Source organism: Lissotriton vulgaris, chromosome 11 (assembly GCF_964263255.1).
Source record: "Lissotriton vulgaris chromosome 11, aLisVul1.2, whole genome shotgun sequence".
Taxonomy (NCBI): Eukaryota; Metazoa; Chordata; class Amphibia; order Caudata; family Salamandridae; genus Lissotriton; species Lissotriton vulgaris.
This window is the reverse complement of record NC_141699.1, coordinates 462557580-462578728: the sequence shown is the minus strand read 5'-3', so window position 1 is coordinate 462578728 and position 21149 is coordinate 462557580. Positions and strand designations below refer to the sequence as shown.

At 42.3% G+C, this 21149-nt stretch overlaps 1 protein-coding gene across 2 annotated transcripts in view; it reads left to right on the top strand.

Moving 5' to 3' along the window:
• The window catches only part of DPYSL2 (dihydropyrimidinase like 2), a 366898-nt gene that overhangs the window by 241918 nt on the left and 103831 nt on the right, over window positions 1-21149 (top strand). For both annotated transcript variants that reach the window (XM_086943522.1, XM_086943523.1), the window contains exon 4: window positions 14195-14359. In XM_086943522.1, the coding sequence (XP_086799648.1) occupies window positions 14195-14359 (165 nt within the window). The remainder of the gene's footprint in view (window positions 1-14194; window positions 14360-21149) is intronic.

The window sequence follows — 21149 nt, the reverse complement described above, 5'->3', positions numbered from 1 at the left end:
GCTAAACAGCATGAGCCTTAGGCTGGAACATATCAACCTGTGTTATAATGAACCACTTCATTTCTCCGGTTTCTAAGAACCGACATTAATATTACAAAATGTAATAGTATTCTTTTTCCCAAATTCCAAAAGATAAAGGGCTGAGTTGTCCTTGATGGGAATGGATCTTGTGATCTGCAGGTCACCGCACATACCAGCAGTGAGCTTTTAAGTCAATGAAGCACCCTAATGGCATTTAGTGAGCGCAAATAAAATTGGTTCTTTGAGGTTATTTTCATGGCTTTATTGGATCGTTTGAAATGATGCATGATTAAGCAGAAATCTTGTGTGTCTCATCAGTGACATGTCACAGAAATGTGTCTTTATTAGCCTCCAAATGTGGCATCCGGGTTTAGTGTTGGGCTGGGGAGGGGGGGGGGGTAACGTCTATCTTGACAGTGCTGCAGTCTGCCAGACATATTAGTACTAATTTGTTAAAATACCTCAAAGTATGAGCTTGGGTTTCATCCCAGGGAGTGACAAACATTGTACACATGCAATTGGCTGTTTGACGTATCATTGCACCTTCCACTGGAATGCATGAGGGACTCTTTTACATCTCAAAAATACACTACATTATCGCGGTTTGTCACAGTCAGTTGTTTATCTTGTATATGTATTCTCCTCAGAAAGGAATCTTTTTTTGAAACTTGTTGTCTTCATTGGCTAAACCAATAGGGCAGGCTCCAATGTGACAAACCGTTTTTGTACATGCAGAGCATGGAAACAGGATTTGTGAATGCCTGTGCGTTGCGCCATTAAATCCAGGCCTGTTGCCTTTGCCTATTCTCCACCACTGTGAACTTGAGAGGATGCCAGGTGTTTTTTTTTCCTTTCTATTTAAACTGACGGATGGTGAAAGCAGAAGGGAAGACAGTAAGCGTAGGAGCGTTTTAATTGGATGCTATAAATAGATGTGCGACTTATGATCGGGGAGGGGGACAACCTGAAGCAGGGGGCTTCTAATCCCAAGGCTCATTGTTCTACAAGGGTATTACACAGTTTGCTTTCTGTTTTGTACCCTCCCCTTTCAAACCCATCTGTCACACAGTGTAGGCGATTGATGGATTTATCAGCGAAAGCATTCTCTGGAGGTAGTTTTAGACGATACAAGTCACAGGCTTTATCAGTAGTGTGCAGCCACCGGTTGGCATGTCAGTGTCGTATGTCACACCCCTTTAAGATTGCCACTCTTCTGTGTTGAGGTTACGCTGTCTTGGGTTGTACGAAATTCGCATAAATTCCCTTTTGCGTATCTACGCGAAATTATACAAATCTGGCATTTTATGCTATTCTTTGTTTTTTTTCAGGCGCGAAGTACGTTCTCCCGTCCATAAGTAAAGCGATGGCGCACCAGCCTGGTGTTAAAAAAAAAAAACAGCTGAAAAAAACAAAAGTGCGACGAACAAGATCCTCTTGCATTCTGTCCGTTCGCATTTTTTCCGGTCGGTCCACAGTATTTTTTATGTTTTTTTAATATCCGAGCAAGCCCCATTTACACTATTTTGTATAGTGACGCAATCTTCTGTATAAAGCATAACGTGAAACACCAGAAATTCCAGAATTATGTCGGCTTCATTACATTTTCGCACGGACCTAACCCTGCCTCCTTTTCAGTGACCTCTTTACTGAGTTTAAGACTGCCCTGTGGTGCTGTTCCAACTTTTCAAGCTCCCACCATCTGTCGGTGCGTCTAAGAGTATCCATATTTTAATATTCCCCTCAAAATAGCAGCAAGGCATAGAAATCACCCCCAAATGATGAAAGAGTTGATGCTTTACTATTCTAAATCCAATCCTCCAATATTCTTCTAAAATATTTGTTAATCTTGCATAATAGCACATGACCTTTTATTCCTGTCAGGGGTTTTTTAAAGAGAGATTTTAATATGTGTCATCCGATTGCTGAACTTAAGTTAGTGAGTCCCCTTATTTTGTGGAATTTAAATATCCGCTACGGCAGCGTTCGACTCGAGACTGTGAAATGTGCCTTGTGAGCGCTCGAATGTACCCGGCCTTAAGTGGAGATAGCTGACACATGGCTAATTAAGTTCACTATCCGCCTTTACACGAGGGCGACTCTTAAACTGCCTGCATCTTGGAGAGCGCTGGTGCTACCAGATGACAAAGTGGTGCTGCCGAACGCACACCCCAATCCAACATTAACTCCTGATATTAATAAAAGATTCCTGACCTAGTTTGATTACGGATTGCACTGTGCAGGGTTTCAAGAAATGCTGGATTCTGGAATCCCCTATGACGTTTCTTAACTTCCCCTTCCTTCCTTACACAAAATGCAGTTGTGAGGGTTTTTTTTTTTTTACATTTCTGGGCTACCTGTTCTACCCTGTCGTAGCCCTTATAGATAGATAGGTCTCTGGCTACACCAGAAGTGTCCACTTCTAGCTGGCAGTGCCAGCCTGCCTGTTCCTGGCCCACTCATGACTCGGGGAGCATTTTCCCTGAGTTTTCCTTGCCGGTCAATAGCCCGCACATCAGTAAAGCCAACTGAGCTTGCAATCAGATTGACATTTCAGCACATCTCACCTTCCTGCAGTCATTCACACTGTCTAGACGTATACTCACGTTTCTAGTGACCCACTCTTTGGACTTTGCTTTACAGCATGGTTGAAAGGCAGGCATCTCATTTGCAAATTCCCTCTTGAATAGTTTACTACTCTTGTGGAATGAAAAAAGCTGCATATCTTACAGGCGCCAGATTTAGATGCTGTTTGAACACTGCTTTCTTACACCGAGGCACTTACAACTACCAATGGGTTTATTGCGCTTACCAATGCGCTCTTCGTCATCTAGAACAAAAGTGTCCAAGGTAGGCAAGGGAAGCTTAAATGCATACCATATTTAGTACAAGGCCAGATTGTATAATTGAGATTTATTTAGATTGATTTTATGTAGAAATCTTGAACATTTGGCGTGGATCCAGCCCTCCTGGACCTACAGTGGACATCCTGATCAAGACCCTAAGTGGTATGCAATGTTTGGAAGTATTACATTCTGCCAGATGAGAACGACTTGCTTCTATGTCTAGATATAAGGAGTTCACTTTACCTGGAAGGATTGTCTGAGGCCTATCTTAACACTGTCGCGTCCACTGTACCCAATAAATAGTATCTTGCATAAATTGTTCATAAACCTTTTCTCAAACTTCTTGCTACCTACTCTCACTTTGTACTCGATGGATCTTGTTCTGAGCCTATAGGGACCGGATATTCGGAGGAGGAGCAATCATCCAGGGAGGACCAGGAATGCTCTAACTTCTTACTGTCAATAATACTCCTCAGCAATTTGTAAATTATTCAAACTCCGTGATTTACCCACAAAGAATGATGCGACAGAATCGGCAGAATGTAGTTTAAACTTTTAAGTTTAGTTATTTTATAAATCAAGAACATTATCATTAAAATAAGATGGCATACAGCCCTATTATCAAATTAATAAGTGATTTAATGAAGTAATATCAGGCCTCTGAAGTTAAAATGAGAAACCTTCCTCGACCGAGGCATGTATGGTCTCACACAGTATGTCGATAGGGAAATCAGTCGAGCCTCAGGAAAGTTCAGCAAATTTCCAAGTGACCAGTTCCAGTTTGTTAAAGACGGTAATATGTCTGAGTCTGTCGCTGCTACAGCAAAGTCACAGCAGCATGACGTGAACCATTCAGCCGAAAGGTTCAAAACTGTGCCAGCACACCGGTCGGCAGCAATCGCAGTGTTGCAGCATAATTATTCAGATGTCCAAGCCGTCACCGTCACTCTTTCCCTCGCTCTCGAACTCTCGAAGTTGTTAATAAAAGTTGCATTACCCTTTCGTCTGTAAAGGTCAGCTGGAGTTCTGAGAATAAGCGATTGCTTTTTAATCTCTGTTTTATTGGGTACAGGAACTCCAAAATTAACTGGGTTTGCAGATGCACTTTTAAAAATGGCGAAGTGTTGCAGATGAAAATACTGCTATTCACATTTGGTTTGGCTTTTCTTTTAGGATGGGTGTCCGCTGGTACATGTTAAACCTCGCCCGAACACCCCTGTCCTCTATGAGTAAAGTCTAACACTGCCATTAAGATGAATGCAGTTAAAACTGATTTTCACACCCCAAACTGTATGATCTGCGTTTGCGTTACATGATGTTTAAACTTAAGTGAGTTACTATGGGGGATGCTTCGGTTGGGCACACTAGAGGGCAATACAAGTTACTTTCGGTTGCATTTGAAGGTGTCAAGTGACATTAACAGAAACATTCAGGTGGATTAGGAATGGGAGCAAAGTACCTTTAAAATACACACACCTTTCAGGTTCATTTTGGTGAGAAATTGTGCTTAAAATGGATGGAAAGAAGTCTAGACTATCCTTGAGTAGCCACTTCGTACTGAGAAGTGCCAGTGCTGTCGCATTGGTAGTAATGCATCACTGCTGAGAAGTTCTAGGAATGCCTGACCGTGCCTGCCCCATTTAAGCATCAGTGAGAAATATTTTCCAAATCACTATACATTCAATAAAATTTCAATTTCTGCCAAACACTTAATTTGATGCAACACTTCCTGCTCCTGAGAATAGTTGAATATAGACTTGCAGCGGGCTTTACCAGTTGTTAAAGGCCCTGAACTAGAGTTACAGGCCTGAGACGCAGGCGAGGGCCTGTAACGAGGGAGAGGACCTTTAACATCTGGTATAGACCGAGCCAGAAGGGCTGTAAGGCTATTAGGACATTCCACCGAATGAGGGTGGAATATTCTAAGATAAAAAGGGGGAAAAAGACAGACAAACATTGCAGTGTTGGAGCAGAATGCTTATACTGGCCATTATAAACCCAGAACTACTACATTGTCTTCACTGGAGCTCTCAACATTCCAATGTCTTAATATGGCCTTATAGCATGCCGTAGTGGGCTATACCGGCCATTAAAGGCTTTCGCTTCTTTTTGGCAAGACCTCTTCTTTCTAGTACTTTGCATGTACTTAGTGGGCTTTGGTTCAGCCCCTTGCTCCTGATTGGATTGCTTTGTTGTCAGTCTCACTTCTCTGCTCCTCATTCAGTGGCTTTCGTCTCTGCTCTTGTGCTATCCCGTCTCGGAGCATTTTTATCTGTGTTTTAAAAGGATGATGTATCCTCCCACTTTTGATGCCAGATATTGTTGCAGTGCATATGTGGACTATTTTCTCTTTCTCCCCTGCTCTTCCCCCTACCTTACAAATCCCCTTCTCTTTTTAAGGGGGAAAAAAGCATTGCAAAGGCCAGTGGCTTTCACGGCTGAAACCTATTGGCTTTGACAGTGTTTGCTCGTATTACTGTTTTGTTATTGGTCTATCTGCATCCTGTTTGGATTGCCTCATATATAAGCTTTTTGGGCGAAACACTGTCCACATCACAAGGGTCTTGTATATGAGTACGTTAAGACAATAATGCGAAACCTGTATTTAGCACCTTTCTTGCTGCTATTCAAGAGAGCAGCCCGCTAAGAGCGTCCTATGAATCTACTTTGTACCACTCCACTTTGGCTTGTCACCCCAAACTTTAAGAAAGCATCCTTGATGAATTCCGCTGAAGACTTCAGAGATGGGTTTCCCGCAGTGCATTGCTTGCCCGTGGAACAGGAGGCGCTTTTGACAGTGCTCTTGGCTTCTCGCCAGACAGCAGCTGTGATCCTCTGCTTCAGCTGCACAGAAGACAATCTGCAGCAGCGCGTCCCTCTTACCAGCTGCGGTTTTATTCCAGTTTATGGCCTCCACTGTATACACGGCGCGCTCAACAAACACGTAGAACCTTTTATTGCGTGTTTCAAGGCGTGTACAATGAGGGCGATGCGCAGCTCGAGTGCGTGTGCACAACGCAGCTGCGTCGAAAAAACGTTAAGATCTCCGTTTGTCTGAATGTGTGCCCGTTCTTCGGTTTGCAAGTGTATGGGGGAACAGACTTACAGGAAGGGCCATCAGAATAGTCCACCAAGAACCAGCAAACTGCATACCATGTGTATGACATCATGCAAACATTTCTTGACCATTTACATACCGAATAATGTGCCAGTGACGTGAGTATAGGTAGTGAGGTAGCGAAAACGAACCATGGTTTATGCAGGGATCGTCAAGTCCAGCCTGATTGAGTAGTGAGTTAGGTTCAGAGGCCACTCATACGGAACTGTACGTCACACTAAATAAAGTAAGGTCCCTCCCCGCTCCAGGCATCTTTACTACAGGAGAGTTGTGGAAACTGGGTTGACTCTATTAAGTGGCAAGTATTACACATTTTACACCACGGCACCTCCTCCCTGGCTCTATTGATGACGTTGTGCCCACTTATAATGTCTGTCTGAAATGCAGGGGATATTTCACACAAAGAAATAAAAATCCTTGGAGACAAAGAATTGTTAGCCTGGTTCCTAGAACTGATCACTGGAATCCTATTTGGCACAGTTGGTGACAGAAATACCAGTTTGTATACCCTGCCTGTGAAACTATTCCTCACACTCTTTTCGCACTCCGCTCCGCGTGTAAGATGCTGCTACATGCTTACTCACTAAGCCTGATGCACATCTTTGGGCCTCACACAAGACACCAAAACTCCTCACTTACTACCGGACACTGCAACCACACCTTCCCTCATTCATGCACTGGGGGAAAGGTAACCACCAGCAAGAGGCAGGAAAGTGCTGTAGAAATTCTACAATACATTACTTTACAATATAATAGTATTTAGTGGTTGAGGCAGATGTGGCCAGTCAGGGTGCTGCGATGGTCCATGAAAGAAGTACAAACATATAAAAAGGGGATGACTTTTCTCAAGATTTCATTTTGAACTAAATGTATGTATACCTAGGCCTATCAAATATTGCATTTTTTTTTTTTGGTTGAACAACTTGTATTGGTAGACATAACTTCTACACTCATTCAATTCAAATTGCGAAATGGGATACCCCAGTAAAACAAGTAACTGCATTAAACTGTTTAATTGTCATTAAAGCAAAGGAGGCAGATTGTTTACTGCATTGCCAAGTGAGATTGCTTGGTGGTCAAAAACAGAATGTAGCCTTAAGCTTTGAAGTTTTCCCAAGCCAGAGGGAGTAAAACTAGCACAGGAGATACCCTCAGTCTGAGAAGGCAGAGTCGGCTAATACCAGCTGAAGAAGTAAATACCACAATCCAATCAAACAGTCTCACCAAGGGTTGGACTAAAGCACGTCCACTTGGAGTTGCGTTGGCCAGGCAGCTGGCTAGCAGGTGCCCCAAAAACGTTACCAGAAATGTCTGGAATATCTGACTAATCGAGCCCCCATGTACACAGTATCACATGATTTCCCCCCTGCCCTACTACCCCCAAATTTCTTTCTTTCTCTTTCTCTCTCTCTCTCTTTCTCTCTCTCTCTCTTTCTCTCTCTCTCTCTTTCTCTCGCTTTCTCTCTCTCTCTCTCTCTCTCTCTCTTTCTCTCCATTTATTTCTCTTCCTGTCTCTTTTGCTCTCTTTCGCTCTCGCTCTTTCTCTCTTTCTCTCTTTCTCCCTTTCTTTCTTTATCTTTCTTTCTCTTTCTTGCACTACATCATTGGTACAAAAGTATACTTCTGACAGTTCCCTCTGGTTCACTTCACCCAGTTAATGCACATTACCAGGTACCAACTGCTTTTGTTCTTATGTTCTAGATTTATGTCTATTGTTATCTCACGCCCTTATCTGAATCTGTATGTGCCACATTGTATAGCTTGTGCGACTGTAGGAGATTGAATCATTTTCTTCTCCCTCTGTACTGCTTTTCATTATAAAAAAAAATAACATTTATTGAACAAAAAAAAAAACGTCTGGAATAAAGAACATAAAACACCATCATACTCCAACAGGGTATCCGCACTGGTCCTATATTATGGGCTTGTTTGCACTCTGAACATTTACTCTGAGCATCCCTTCTCCATGCCGGGTGCAATGGGGTGTGAAAAATAAGTGGTGGAATTTTTAGCTTCTTGTGGGACTTGCAGTTTTTTCATTCTGTGGTAAGAAGCTGAGAATCTCAATGTAAATCCGGAAATTCCTCAGCTCTTTAACCACTTTCCATGCATGAGGAAAAAGCAGGAGGCAGAAAGTATCCCTCAGTGAATTGTCAATCTCTGCGAGATTTCACCACCTATCCATCCAGTCATGAATTAGTCGGGGATGAGACTGGTGGACATTGACTTCTGAATGGACTACAATGAACCAATCAGAAGGATATAAACAAGAGGACCTGTCCTGATTGACTGCCTTCAGCCAATCACAACAGGTCTTCATACTTAGACCCTTCTGATTGGTTGATTGTTGTCCATTGACAACCACAGTGGGCAGCCCACACCTCGCCATAATGTTTTAAAGTTAGAGTGGAACGGACCACATGAGCACGAATGGTTTTCGGTGCTTAAGGAACAAATCTATAAGCAACCCCAGGCAGGTGTAAAATTATTTAGACCTCTTTGGTGAGGTATAGCTCGATTCCTATGGCCCGATAAACACAAGGCCCACGTCTGGGCATACCCGCTGCACTGAGCACCGCAAAAAGGTTGATGGGTGGAATGTGTGAGTAATTATCCAGCGACTGGAGTTTATTCAAAGCAGATTCCCACTATTTTTCTATTTTGGTTAAAAATAAACCCCCCTACTCCTAGTTTCTAGCTGCATGGTAACTAACATTACAACATCAATTTCAGATTGCCTGTCGACTAGAAAAAGCCCTCTGTGGGGGATGAGAGCTTTTCACTTGAGAATGTCGAAGAACACTGAGCGACAAAGGCTTTTCAGGAACAGTTGTTCTTTATTTGTCTAAATCTGGCACCAAGCCAAGCGTGCTGTTCAACAGTCAATACACATGGGTACAAACTCTTTTCAGGAAAAAACTACAAAAGAGTGAGTCTTTGCTAAATATAAAATGAGTTTTTCGGATAAGCAAGGAAAGTGGGACACTCAATATCCACTCAACCTGTGATAAATGTTATAGTTATCCGTCGCTTAAGAGTGCGGAGGCGCATGGAAGTAATCCTTCCCGCTGTCTTGGCTCACAGCTTCAGTAAGGTTAGGGTGAAGGAGATTTACCATTAATTTTCACAGAACTAGAATTCATTATGTTCCTTTAATAATTTAACTTTTAATAAAATGTGTGCAGTGGTTTTTAGTGGATACGTTTCCAAAATAAGTGGATGATGGGTATTTCTCTCTCAAGCAACACTTTATCCAGTTCCACACACTGGTGTCTTATTTGCTCTGTCTCTCTTCTTGTGTTAGCACCTGGTTTATGGTAACAAGTAGGGGGCAGCAGTACTAAGGGCATTTTATATCGATTTACTTTGGATATTAGGACATTTTGTGCCCTGAAGAAATGAATTTTTAGTAAATTGGCAATATATGATTATATCAACAGTTATCAACTATCTTCTCTATACCCGCTTCCGCTGAATATGTGGGAAGTGTACAGCAATGACATGGCTACTTTGGGGGTCGTATGGCCAGATAAAAATTGAACTACGTTTGATTTAGTTATCCAAAATCTTTTGTCGAGGTGTGGTACATGTTTTTAAACATTTTCAATGACATTAATATTGTAATCTTTTTGAGGTTTCATATGAGTTTGTATCTGCTCAAGGCAGTTTTAGCAGTGCCCGTCAATTTGCTTTGGTAGTTCATGACTTCATCGACTCCGACGTGGATTTGTGAGTGCTTGATATTTATTTCAGGACTACTGATTAACGTGATTAGTCTCAGTAAATATATATAATTAAAATAGAGTAGAAGTAGAAGACGCCAACCACCTTACACAACATACACATCACTAGGAAGCACAGTACTGCAGCGAATCAAGTTCTTATAGTCACTTCTGTAGCAGCAAAGTGGTCAATGGAAAACCGCATATGCTGGACCCTCATAGCAGACCCATTGAAGGTATTAGACCCCCTGCCCCCCGTACTGATTGTGTGCCCTCTCGCAGTGTTTGAATTGAGAATGTGCAAAAGATTAGGCTGAGTGTATGCTAAGCATGAAGGTGAATGTATAGAACCTCCATCCAACGACGCCCTATAATATAACACAACATAACATATGTATTTGTAAAGCGCACATTCACCCAGAGGTCTCTTGGCGCTGAATAACAGATGTTCATTGTTACCCAACTTAATGGTACTAATTTTATCGACTTCAGATGGATGAAATGCTGAGTGTACCCGCCGGGATTTGAACTGGTGACCATGATGTCGAACGCAGGCCCCTGCGATGGACGCATTAGTAACTGAGCCACCAGACCCGGCCCTCTCTACAAGCCATCTTTGTCTTCTTACTGTTGATGCCTGTATCTGATCTTTGCATGCCATGTTGTGTCTAACTTCTTATGGTTGGCATATTCATTAATGTATCCTCTCAAGCCAATGACTCTACATTGACAGCCCCAAGCTACCTCTTGCCCAACAAATAATCTGACACAGGCCACTCCAACACACCTGGGAGAAACCTAAATGTGATCAATAAAAAGCTTGAATTAATCTGTGCATAGGGAATTATTCTATGCTGTATCCCTACCACAGAGTGTGATCAACCATATGCATATCAGTCGTACCACAGTTCAAATATGGTCACTACAGCCAGGCTTGGCCCTCCTCTGCAAGCGAGATGTTTCAACCTTGTTTGGACCTAATCAGCAAGGCGGAGCTTAAATCCTGTGACACAGCAAACATGGGACACACATCTGAGCATAACTGTCGCACTGAAAGCATCTCACTGAGAAAAATAAAAGCGATGGATAAAATGCTTGCATTAGTCCCAGCCACAGACAATTACTATTTATTTATTTTTTATTTATTTTGAAAGTTTTATATAGCGCGAACAAGATCTTTGCAGATATCAGAGCGCTTTACAGAGCAGGGGATACAATCAGATTGGATAACAGGCCATTAGGTATAGCGTAATTGTAGGTAATAGGCACAGTAAAACAGATACATCAACAATGCAAGTAGTACAAGTAAGTGTGAGCATAGACAGTCAGGTAAAATACTATTGACCGCTTAACAGACCATCATATTTTGCTCACTGTGGAACTAAAGACCGGGTCTAACCATGGCGCAGAGCAGGGTATCCGAAACAATTTAAAAGCCTTAAGTATCCCCTTTTAAAAATCCCAAGTGATCTGATTGGTAATTGCTGCAGATGTGGATGCCAGAAAAACTTTAGGAACATCAGATTCTCTGGTCGTTGCAGGAGTGCTCCTCTGTTAACACAGCTGGTTCCATCCTGAGCATTTTTCTCATTTAGCCCTCTCAAATACTCCACATTGAATAACGAGTTGTCCTTGCGTGAACCCAGAATGTATGAGTTTTTACAAATGTTTTTGTTTTAATTGTTGGTATTTTAATTAGACGATGGCTTTCCTGCAAGTGCTCTGTTGGCATTTAGATAGTATTTTGTCGCCAGGTGATTTATGCCAGCAGATAGTTTGGAACAATGTTGGCTGGGCATGTGCCTCAAAGGGGTTTCCTTCGAACTGAATTAGTGTTTTTTTTGTATGAATGAAGAAGCTGCATCGATTACACAAGAAAGCCTTCTTCTCATCTTTCATTTATTTTTTAATAATGATTATTCCCCCAGTCGGGCTTTTTCTCTGGGTTCTATTCCTCCCTAAGGTTAGTAGGCAGTATATGTTGCAGGTACTGTCATTTTACCAGTGGCTCCATGGGGTCTTTTTTATTTTTGTGTTGTGATTGGATCAGCCAAGAGTTTTCTCAATTCCTCAGCTTGGACAGGCAGTGAATGCTTATTCCTGTAATTTGTATAGTTTTAGAACACTGATACTCTGACAGCTGCATATAATTTTATGCACCTGGATAGGTATGACAGGACCTAGGCTAGTAGTAGAGAGGAACCTAGACACAGCTCCATTCCACAGTCGTACAAAACGACCTCGTTTGACTGTTTTGACAAAAAGTCATCACTGGAAACCAGAGCTGACCAATAGTGCTGAGAAAGAAAGAGGACAACAACGATTGTTCTTTCTTATATTCCCGCACAAAATAGATCTGTCCAGTTATATTAGGATTGCATTTCAACTGGACTCGCAGTGATCAAGGGTAGACCATAACCTTCAGAGAAGTTCAGGACTAATCACACCATCAATTCTAAAAAGACTTCTTCAATATTTGTAATTATTTAAAGCAGTTGAGTGTTTATTACACACTTCTAGGAATTAAAGTCTTTGGTAATTACTCATACCCAACGAAGAAAGGCTTTAAAATTTGATTATACACTTAATCTGTTCCAATGGTAGTTAATCAGTACAAAATATCTTTCCAAAAATCTTTTCTTAAAACTGCTCTTTATAAACTTCAAACATTTACAACATTCATAAGGAGAAAAATGTACTCCACGTTCTGTAAAATGGCTCTCTGTGCTTTACTGCCCATTAAGCCAAACCAATGCAACAGCAGCAGATTGTTCATGTTAATATGAGGTTAAAGGGAAGTTGCTACTTTCTTCAATATTTTTCCTGTTGGTGAGTAGGAGGAGTTGATATTGCCCTGCTAAGCAGAGACCTATTCCTAGTTTTTAGCAATTGAAAGAAAATGCCTTGAAAAATAACAGTCAAGGGCCTGATAATTAAGAGCCTTATTTAGAGTTTGTCATATTTGTAGCAAAGTACCCTGTCTGACAGAGTACCGAGCCCGCCAAACCCTCGATCTGCCTGCTTCATTTATAGAAGTTTGGGCCTTAAGAATTCTGTCCGCTGTGACCTCTTGGCTCAGTTGATGGAATACTTCCTCCAATGACCTGACGGAGCAGGGGGACTTCAGAAGAAAGATATGAGCCCATCCTCCCTATTTAGGGTGGACTAAGTAAAGCATTTATTTCAGTCCATCACTCCCAGGAAAAACCTGGCGACCAGGGACAGAAAAAGGCTGGAAATTACTTTCACACCCAGGGAGAACACTCCCAAGGATGGGTGCCATTAGTTTTTTTTTTGTTTTTCACCAACACACTCACCCATAATAAAAAAAAAAGTAGGTCAATAAAAGTGAGCAGGGGAAGTACAGGAGTTATCTAATTAAAGAGATGGTAAAGAGGCTGTAATACCTAGGAGGGATGAACAAAAGTTGACAAGGCCAGTCATCAAATAAGAAGCAGGTCAATGTGTGTTACAGCATAGCCAACCAATGGTAAGCAATAGGCGGGTTGCAAGCTGTTTTATGTTCTTGGTAAGCCCACAATATGTCTTCCGCACCCAGACAGATTGTGCAGTATGGTAGGCTCGACCCAAAAATCAGAAAAGTGCTAACAACTGTATTGTTAAGTCCACCATATAAGGTGACATAGTGCATTATGTAGTTGAGTTTGTGAGTGCACTAGATATATACAAAAAAAAAGAGGAGCCTCAAGTAAAATACATTTGATATTGCTTCAAAAAGTGTGTAATATGCATCACCCACCAGGTGTATTTGTAAGTCGGTGGAATGCCTCCCAGGGACATACAAAGAGGCATGTGTCCAGTAGAGTTAGCTCATCCACAGAGCATGGGTGATGAAGTAAAATAGTCTTCTTAGAACAGATACTACATGAATGTAAGTTGAACTGGATTGGAAAACCAGTTTTTTTAATTTTAAATGATATCTCCACGTGAAATTAAAAGTAAAAAAAATATACTAAACATACTAACACATTCATTATCAACTCAGTCATAAGCTAATATTAATTTCTTGGCCGGCCCCCTTATGACCTAGCTTTATAAGATTGAGAAAGTTGGATGCCTTTAAAATCCTACCATTTGATTGTTTTCACTGGGACCTAGATCTTTAATCACAGTTAAACAAAAGTTTTGGTGTTGCAAACGTGAAACGTTATCCACCCATCAACAGTTAAGTTGTAATTTGCCATAGGAAGAGCTGCTTCAGTTGGATTGGGGGATAAGCAAGCTGAATGCCATTGCATCTTTGGGAAAACGTTTTACTACTTCCAGGTTACATTGCAAGATCTTAGCATTGTCACCATGTTACATGATATTAAAAAAATATTACTTGGATTACTGTCACATGTGTAGTTCTATATATTTTCCTTTAGTCTATGTTTCTTGTTGGAAGCCCGTACAGTGATATTTTCTATTCGTTTTTATACAAGCTCCTTCCTACAGGTAGATTCATTTTTGTGCCCTTTCAATTTCAGTTGATCACGTGGTTCCAGAGCCCGGGACTAGCTTACTCAGTGCATTCGACCAGTGGAGAGAGTGGGCGGATAGCAAGTCCTGCTGCGATTACTCCCTGCATGTGGATATCACAGAGTGGCATAAAGGTATCCAGGAGGAGATGGAGGCTCTTGTTAAAGATCACGGTAAGCCTTTCCATTCTCCAACTGTTATTTGCTCCAAATGCACAAGAGTTGATGGTCCTTAATAAGAGTTGTTTTTCACTCTTAATGGGAATAAAAGGATATGGGTTGCCGGCGGGGAATGATTATACCAGAAGCTCTTGCTGGTAAAGAGAGGTTATTGCTAAATGGTTCTTGGTGTTTGTAATAATGGGAATGCTGAGGGATTGTACTAGATTGTATTTCTACTAATTGAATCTGAAGGAAGTCCCTTTTCAGTTCCGTGGAGTGATTTTCAGTTTGACACCTTAATTTCCTTTTTATTTAGCACTTCAACTCTATTGTACACTTACGCCCTGGCTCTCTCCGATTTTCAGTGCATGGATGCTGCACTAGAGTGGTGGGACCAAAAACTGCATCATAAGTATGGCATAACACATACTGTGGGTGAGAGACATTGTTATGCCCTCTTCCCTTGAAATGGTGGCTGCGCTTGCCTGTTCTATTGTGTTTTTTTATTGGCGTCAGTAGGAACCTGCTTCTCTTTTGCAGTGATTCCCTACCCTCAGACTGAAGGCGCCATTCTAAAGAGAACACATCAAATTGGTCGTCTTCCCCTCACAAATGACAATAAACAAAAAAGACCTGATTGAAATAAGTTTTCTTTTGTAAAACTGGAGGCGGGGTGCTACAACCTCAAACCACTTGCTGGTTATATCCAATTACCAGTCTTATCCAGTCCCCACATGCCCAAGAAAATTCTATATTTATAAACATATGTTTATCAGTCCACTCTCTACAACAGACCCTCTACTGAAAAGATGTGTGTAAATAACAAAAAAAATTGTGTGAAGGTGAGCGAGTCCCTCACGTTTGCTTCACCAGAAGAGCTGCTGGTAAGTTCTCACCAGTTTGCCCACATTTCTCATCGGTAACTCTCTCACCCGCGAGTAAAGTAAAAAGAACAATGGGTTTTCAGTCAAAGGAAAAGAGGTGAAGGCAGTGATAAAAGTATGTCTAAAAAAGACCCCGCAATGTGCATAAGAATAAAGTTTTACTCCAAAAATAAAATTGAGTTAGGACTCTCATGCATCAGGTTCCAATTTTATTTAAGATTGTGAGCCTACTGAAATTTTAAAAACAAGTTGCACGTTGTAGACCACTTAAAGATGGACCAGCAATTGAAGTAAAATTGTATTCTTATGCACATTGCGGGGTCTTTTTTAGACATGTTTATAAATATAGAATTTTCCTTGACATTTGGGGACTGGATAAGACTGGTAATTGGATATAACCAGCAAGTGGGTTGAGGTTGTAGCCCACGCTTCCAGTTTTACAAAAGAAAACTTTTTTTTGCCCTCTTCAATCAGGTCTTTTTTGTTTACTGACCTTTCTAAAGGTGCCTTTCCTAAATCTTTGCAGTTTTTTTCATGAAATATCTTCCCGCTCAGTAGCTTATTATGAAATACCTCAGATTCAAGTCATGTACCACGTTTTTTTCAGTCTGTGTGGCAACCCTTACAGGGGACTCTCACACTCCATGAAGGTGGTGTGAAGAACCCGAAGAGTTTGGGAAGTACCCAGATGCACCACTGTTTCTGCCCTGGTACCAGGCAACCTATTACGCTAGATCCAGTTTTTAAGGCCTCCAGAAGGGTTGGAAATCACAAGGAAGTTAAATGCAATTAGAGGAACCAAATTCTATCTTGCACTGATGACTATTAAACCTTTGATTCTTTTTTCACTTCCTGTCCTGTCACAGAAGTCCCGCGCCGCTAGTTTGCACCTTGGGCTTGAACAAGTTAGATCTGACACATTGCACCAAGAGATTAAGCACACTTCCCCGTCTCCCGGGTTTAATATCCGTGCATCTGTGAGCCCTTTTCTTGGTCTCCTGAGGATCCTGTTCTAGTCAGTGGTTACTGAGGAGCATTCTTTATAGGTATTGCAATTTTCCTGTGATGTCCTAGAAGCATTGATATTATTACACTTGAGTTAGATAACTAAATTTCTCTAGGTGTAGCAAAGTCAAACCGTGTAGGCCAACAATAGGAGGTGACAGATACTAGAAACTCATATACAGCGTGACACAGTTCACTGTAGAGGCATTCATGGGCTTAAACATCATTAAGGCCAAGAAATGTGGGTGGCCTTTGCCACAGTCTCGGCCCAAAAAGACCTATCCAACTCCTGACTCCTTCCCAGCCATTGCATCGAAGTCCATGGACAAGGGCCTCATTGCAAAGATTGAAAAAAAACAGTTTCCAGAGTGTTGAAGCTCAGGACTCTGGGGAGCATTGAGTGGTACTGGTCTCTGTCAACTCCACCTCCCTTGTCACCGTTCAGCAAGAATCCTGTGGGGAGGTAACTTCTGAGAAACAAATGATCTATAATGGGTGGTGCTAATCTGTATGTTCTTGCACCAGATTCTGGAGCTATGGGAGTGTACACCAGCAACTCCAGTTAAGTATGCAGTTACTAGTAGTCTGTTTCCTCAGGGTTTCTGTTCTTCAAGGATCTCTTGTGGCTGAGCAACTTTCTGGCAAGGTTGGCCTCATGATGTAAAGGTCTCAAACTTGTGGTTCTTGCATGCAAGAGCAACTGCATTTTTAATTGGACCACCCTGCTCCAACATCAGCTGATCAATGTGTGGAAATCCCCAACCCTGTTTTCGTGCTTTTTTGCTTTGAGTATCAGGCTGAAGGTGTTTGAGGAGGTAGCTTTGGCTTCTTTTAGACCATTCACTCAACAGGAACATCTGAGTCAATACCAGCAATCCCACATTTGCCTCTGCTGACTCTGGCAGTGACTATTGAGCTACCTCCCCCATGATCATCCAGTTAAAGAAATTGCCAACTGATACAACAATCCAGATCCCCTCCTCGTATGAAGGATGTGCATGATGCATGCATAGTCAGACTCCAACCTGCCGGGACTGCAGTTGTTGTTGAAGCATTGTCCATCAAGATAATGCCTCCCACAACCGAGATGGACAGCAATATCTGTAATGTTTAGCAGCAGTGACATTTGCAAGATCATTTGCATCTTGCATATCCCGTTGCTGTGCCTTCATGGGACAGATCCTCTATCTTGTATCGAAGCATGCATCACCATAGCTACACGTGCATTTGCCCGTCTCCAGGCAAGTTTGTGTTGGAGAGATATGTAGGACAGTAATATGGGATTTTTAAAAGCTATTATTATTATTATTATTATTATTTTTTTTTTTTTTTAAGGACTTTCATCTGGAATAAACCCTATCCAATCCATTACTTACAGTAAATAACAGCTACAGTAAAATACCACATCAAAATTAAACAAGCATCGGCATAGCCGATAGATCTCGCCTTTGGACCATATAAGATATTAGCCGTGAAGCTCACTTACAGCAGACAGCTGCCCTGAAGTGAAACAAACCGCTCCCTGAAGCAAGGAAGGGCACAGGTCGCAGGCACCCAGACCAGGTCATATATTTGTGGGTTTAAAGGTCAATGAAGCCGTAGGAAAATTAAACTGGTTTTCAGACACTGTACTTGAAGCAAATGATGAGTGGCGCGTTACATTTGTAAGGTGTATACAGTTTGACAGCCACATACAGGCTGTCCATTTACCCCACTGTACCAGGTAGAAGCACAGGGCCCGATCTAGAAAGATTTTGCTGTTAGAAAGTGTGACTTAATCTTGCCCAGAAATAAACTGAAGCACGTAAATTATAGCAACACCCTTGTAAATCTAGCCCATTGTCCCAGGTTTTGCTGTCTAAGTTGTTTAGAGACAATCTTTAAATATGGCTTTTTGTGAAACCAGCAGGAACCTTTCTACCACAAACTTTTGTTGTTACTGAAACGGAATGTGTAGTTTATAAACTCACACAGATTCATAGTAGGACATACCCTGGTAGTGTGTAAAATATTATATGTATTAATAAAACCACGAACACGTGTTCACACTATGGCGTTTCCCTGACATAAAAGCTGCGACTGGCGCTCCTCATGATGTTAGCCAACATCAACACCAAGATTTCAGCAGCAGCCATATCTACTACATCAGAAGGAACCAGAGTAGCAACAACAGCTATTAAGAGAGAGGCAACCCTTGCTTTCACCACTGCAGTGGCGACAACAGTAACAACCTTTGCTAGGAAAGGAGGGACAACAGCAGTTACCAATGATCAACCATTGAAAGGTCAACAAATGTAAGGACCACAGTAGCAACAACCACCACTAGCAAAGCAGTATCAGTGCAAGGTTTGCAGGCAACACAAAAGTGACCACAGCATCTACGGCAACAGAGTTCACAATTTCCAACATATTAGGGTACAGAGCAACAACCCCAGCAGTAACCACTGAAGGGATCACACAATCAATTAAAACTGCTGCCAAAGCTGCAACAATAATAGTGACAATAAATGTCATCATAGTCACAACAGGAAACATGTTACACAGCAGGAAAAAAGAAGCAATCACAGAATGAGGAAGGACAGCAATAACAACTGTGTGGGCCCAGCAGTGACCACAACTTACTACCATGAAGGGCCAACACAATGAACAAATTGTAAACACAGCACAGGGAGTGGCAAATTTTACTGTAAGAACAGAGACCACAACAACAAACTGCTCTAAATGTATGGGCTACAGCCGAGACCACTTATGCACCTACTAAGTAAAAAAATCAAATGTTATGAGCAGATTGCTTGAAATGATCTCAGCCACTGGTAATTCTCCTCGGTCACATTCTGGTCTATTACTTTGTATCCCTCTGTGAGACCGCTTTTGTGTGGATTGTGAGAGGACTGCCAGCGATGAGACTGCTGTGTGAAGACTTGGAGCCATGTTGGTAAAGACTGAGTCTTTACCATCTGTTAGTCTGTGAGTAAATTCAGTATTTAGTGCTGTGTGTAATGTGTGTAATGTGAGACTTTTTGTGTGTCAGGTATGAGACTGCTGTTCATAGCGTGCTCCTGCTATGGTGAGTTTTTTTCCTGTACATTTTTGCATCCTTCACACATATTACACCGGAAAAAAGGTGCTGCTAGAAAAGAGCACACAGTGCTGGATACCGCTTTGTACATGTCCGCATTTGGAAAGAGTTTTTTTTTTTTTGTGAAAAATAATTCGGGTGAATGGAATTTCCCCCCTTTTGTTTGAATTGAAATGGGTGCAATTCAGCGAAGAAAATGTAAAATACAACCTCTTTTGCTTTAAAATAGGGACTCATTTTAATTTGGTGAGTCTACATGCCGGGCTGAGAAATTTAACTGCTGAGTATGATAGGAATCCCGTATTAGATGATCACCCATATACTACTTACAAGAATCATCCATAGATTCAGCAGTTAAATGTCCCACTGCAAGCATCCACCGTGGTTCAAGAGACAGGGAGTCCCGCTGCAGCCTGCTAGCAAACTCACGAACAGGGGAAGCAATAAACAGGGGAGCAGTTGCATGGCGCCACGCAGAAATAAAAGCTTCTGTTAAAGGACAACGCTCACCGTGGCTTGTTAAATTTAGAGTTAAAACGGCGCCGTTGCGTAGCAAATGCTTGTTTATGTTGGTTTGCAAACTCATAACTGCCGTTTAAAGTAAATCCATTAACAATAAATGTAAAAAAAAAAAAGTGTGACGTTGGTGAGAAATGGGTTTACAGTAGGGCTTTTTTGTTAATGGTGGTCAAAATCCTACACAACAGGTTTGACTCCAGATAGTGCGCAGGCAGAAACTTGCAAGCCTCCCACATGCCTGTGCTCCCACAGGGCTCGTCTGTCCCGAGCTGGCCCGCTTGCAAAGCAAAAACAAACACTTAAGGATTTCAAAGTTTAAGTTAAAACAGGAACAAAACACCCATAAAGCCGTTTGTGGGAAATGCATGTCGGGATATGTCTTCAAAATCTTTAAGGAAAGAAAGACATGATGGGCCTGGTAGTAATTGAAAACAAGCATGGCTGAGAAGGTGAAAGCGACCGCGCTATGTTAAATTAGCAACCTGATCCACGACCAGCTGCCATCCTGCGTGCCGCTGCTCGCTCCCGAGACCCAAAGGCCATGGGAGTGAACGTTTAGCGGAAAGGCAGGACATGCACCCGTCTTCGGCCATTTGCGTGGTTTCATTAGCCACACGCAAAGGCCAATGGAATGTGTGGGAGGAGTCCGACCCACACAGAGAAGTCTCTGGGAAGTTTGGAGTGCTTACAAAAAGCCTCCCCATAGAGCAGCGGATGTGCGCTGCGCTAGGCTCGATCTAAAAAGTACTTTGATACAGCTTTTGCATACTTTCAGCGTTGGAGCGGGTGCTCCGCTGTAAATCCCCTTGCTGCCTGCTGCCTGGGACTCTTGCCACAACCTTGCCTTGCTGCCGCTGGCCCTGCCCTGTAGTCCCCCCCCGCCGCCGCAATTACAACCAAGCGGCCGCCGAGTGGGGGACTACCTTTCCCAGCGGGCTTAGTGGCGGACACGTCAGGCACGCGCCAGGAGGCGCTTTAAATCGCCATCATCACCCGCATCGCGGTAGCGCGCGGGAGCGCCCGGGGCTAAGCCCGGGCCAAGGGCGGGCCCGTTGTTGCCCGTTAGTGACCGGTAAGGACCGGACCGGGCCATCCCCCTTGCATTTCACGGCTAGGCTAATTCAGACTGTCGCCTGATCTTTCGACCTGTCCATAATGACCCGAGGAACTAGGAAAAATACCAAATCTGTTCAAAGTGTTACCCAGCTCACAGGGCCGATAGACCAATTTATTTCACGAACAAATGAGGTCATCGACCAGAGTATTTCTCTGCTGGAGCGCAGAGTATCCCTAGACCTTGTAAACGCAAAACGCT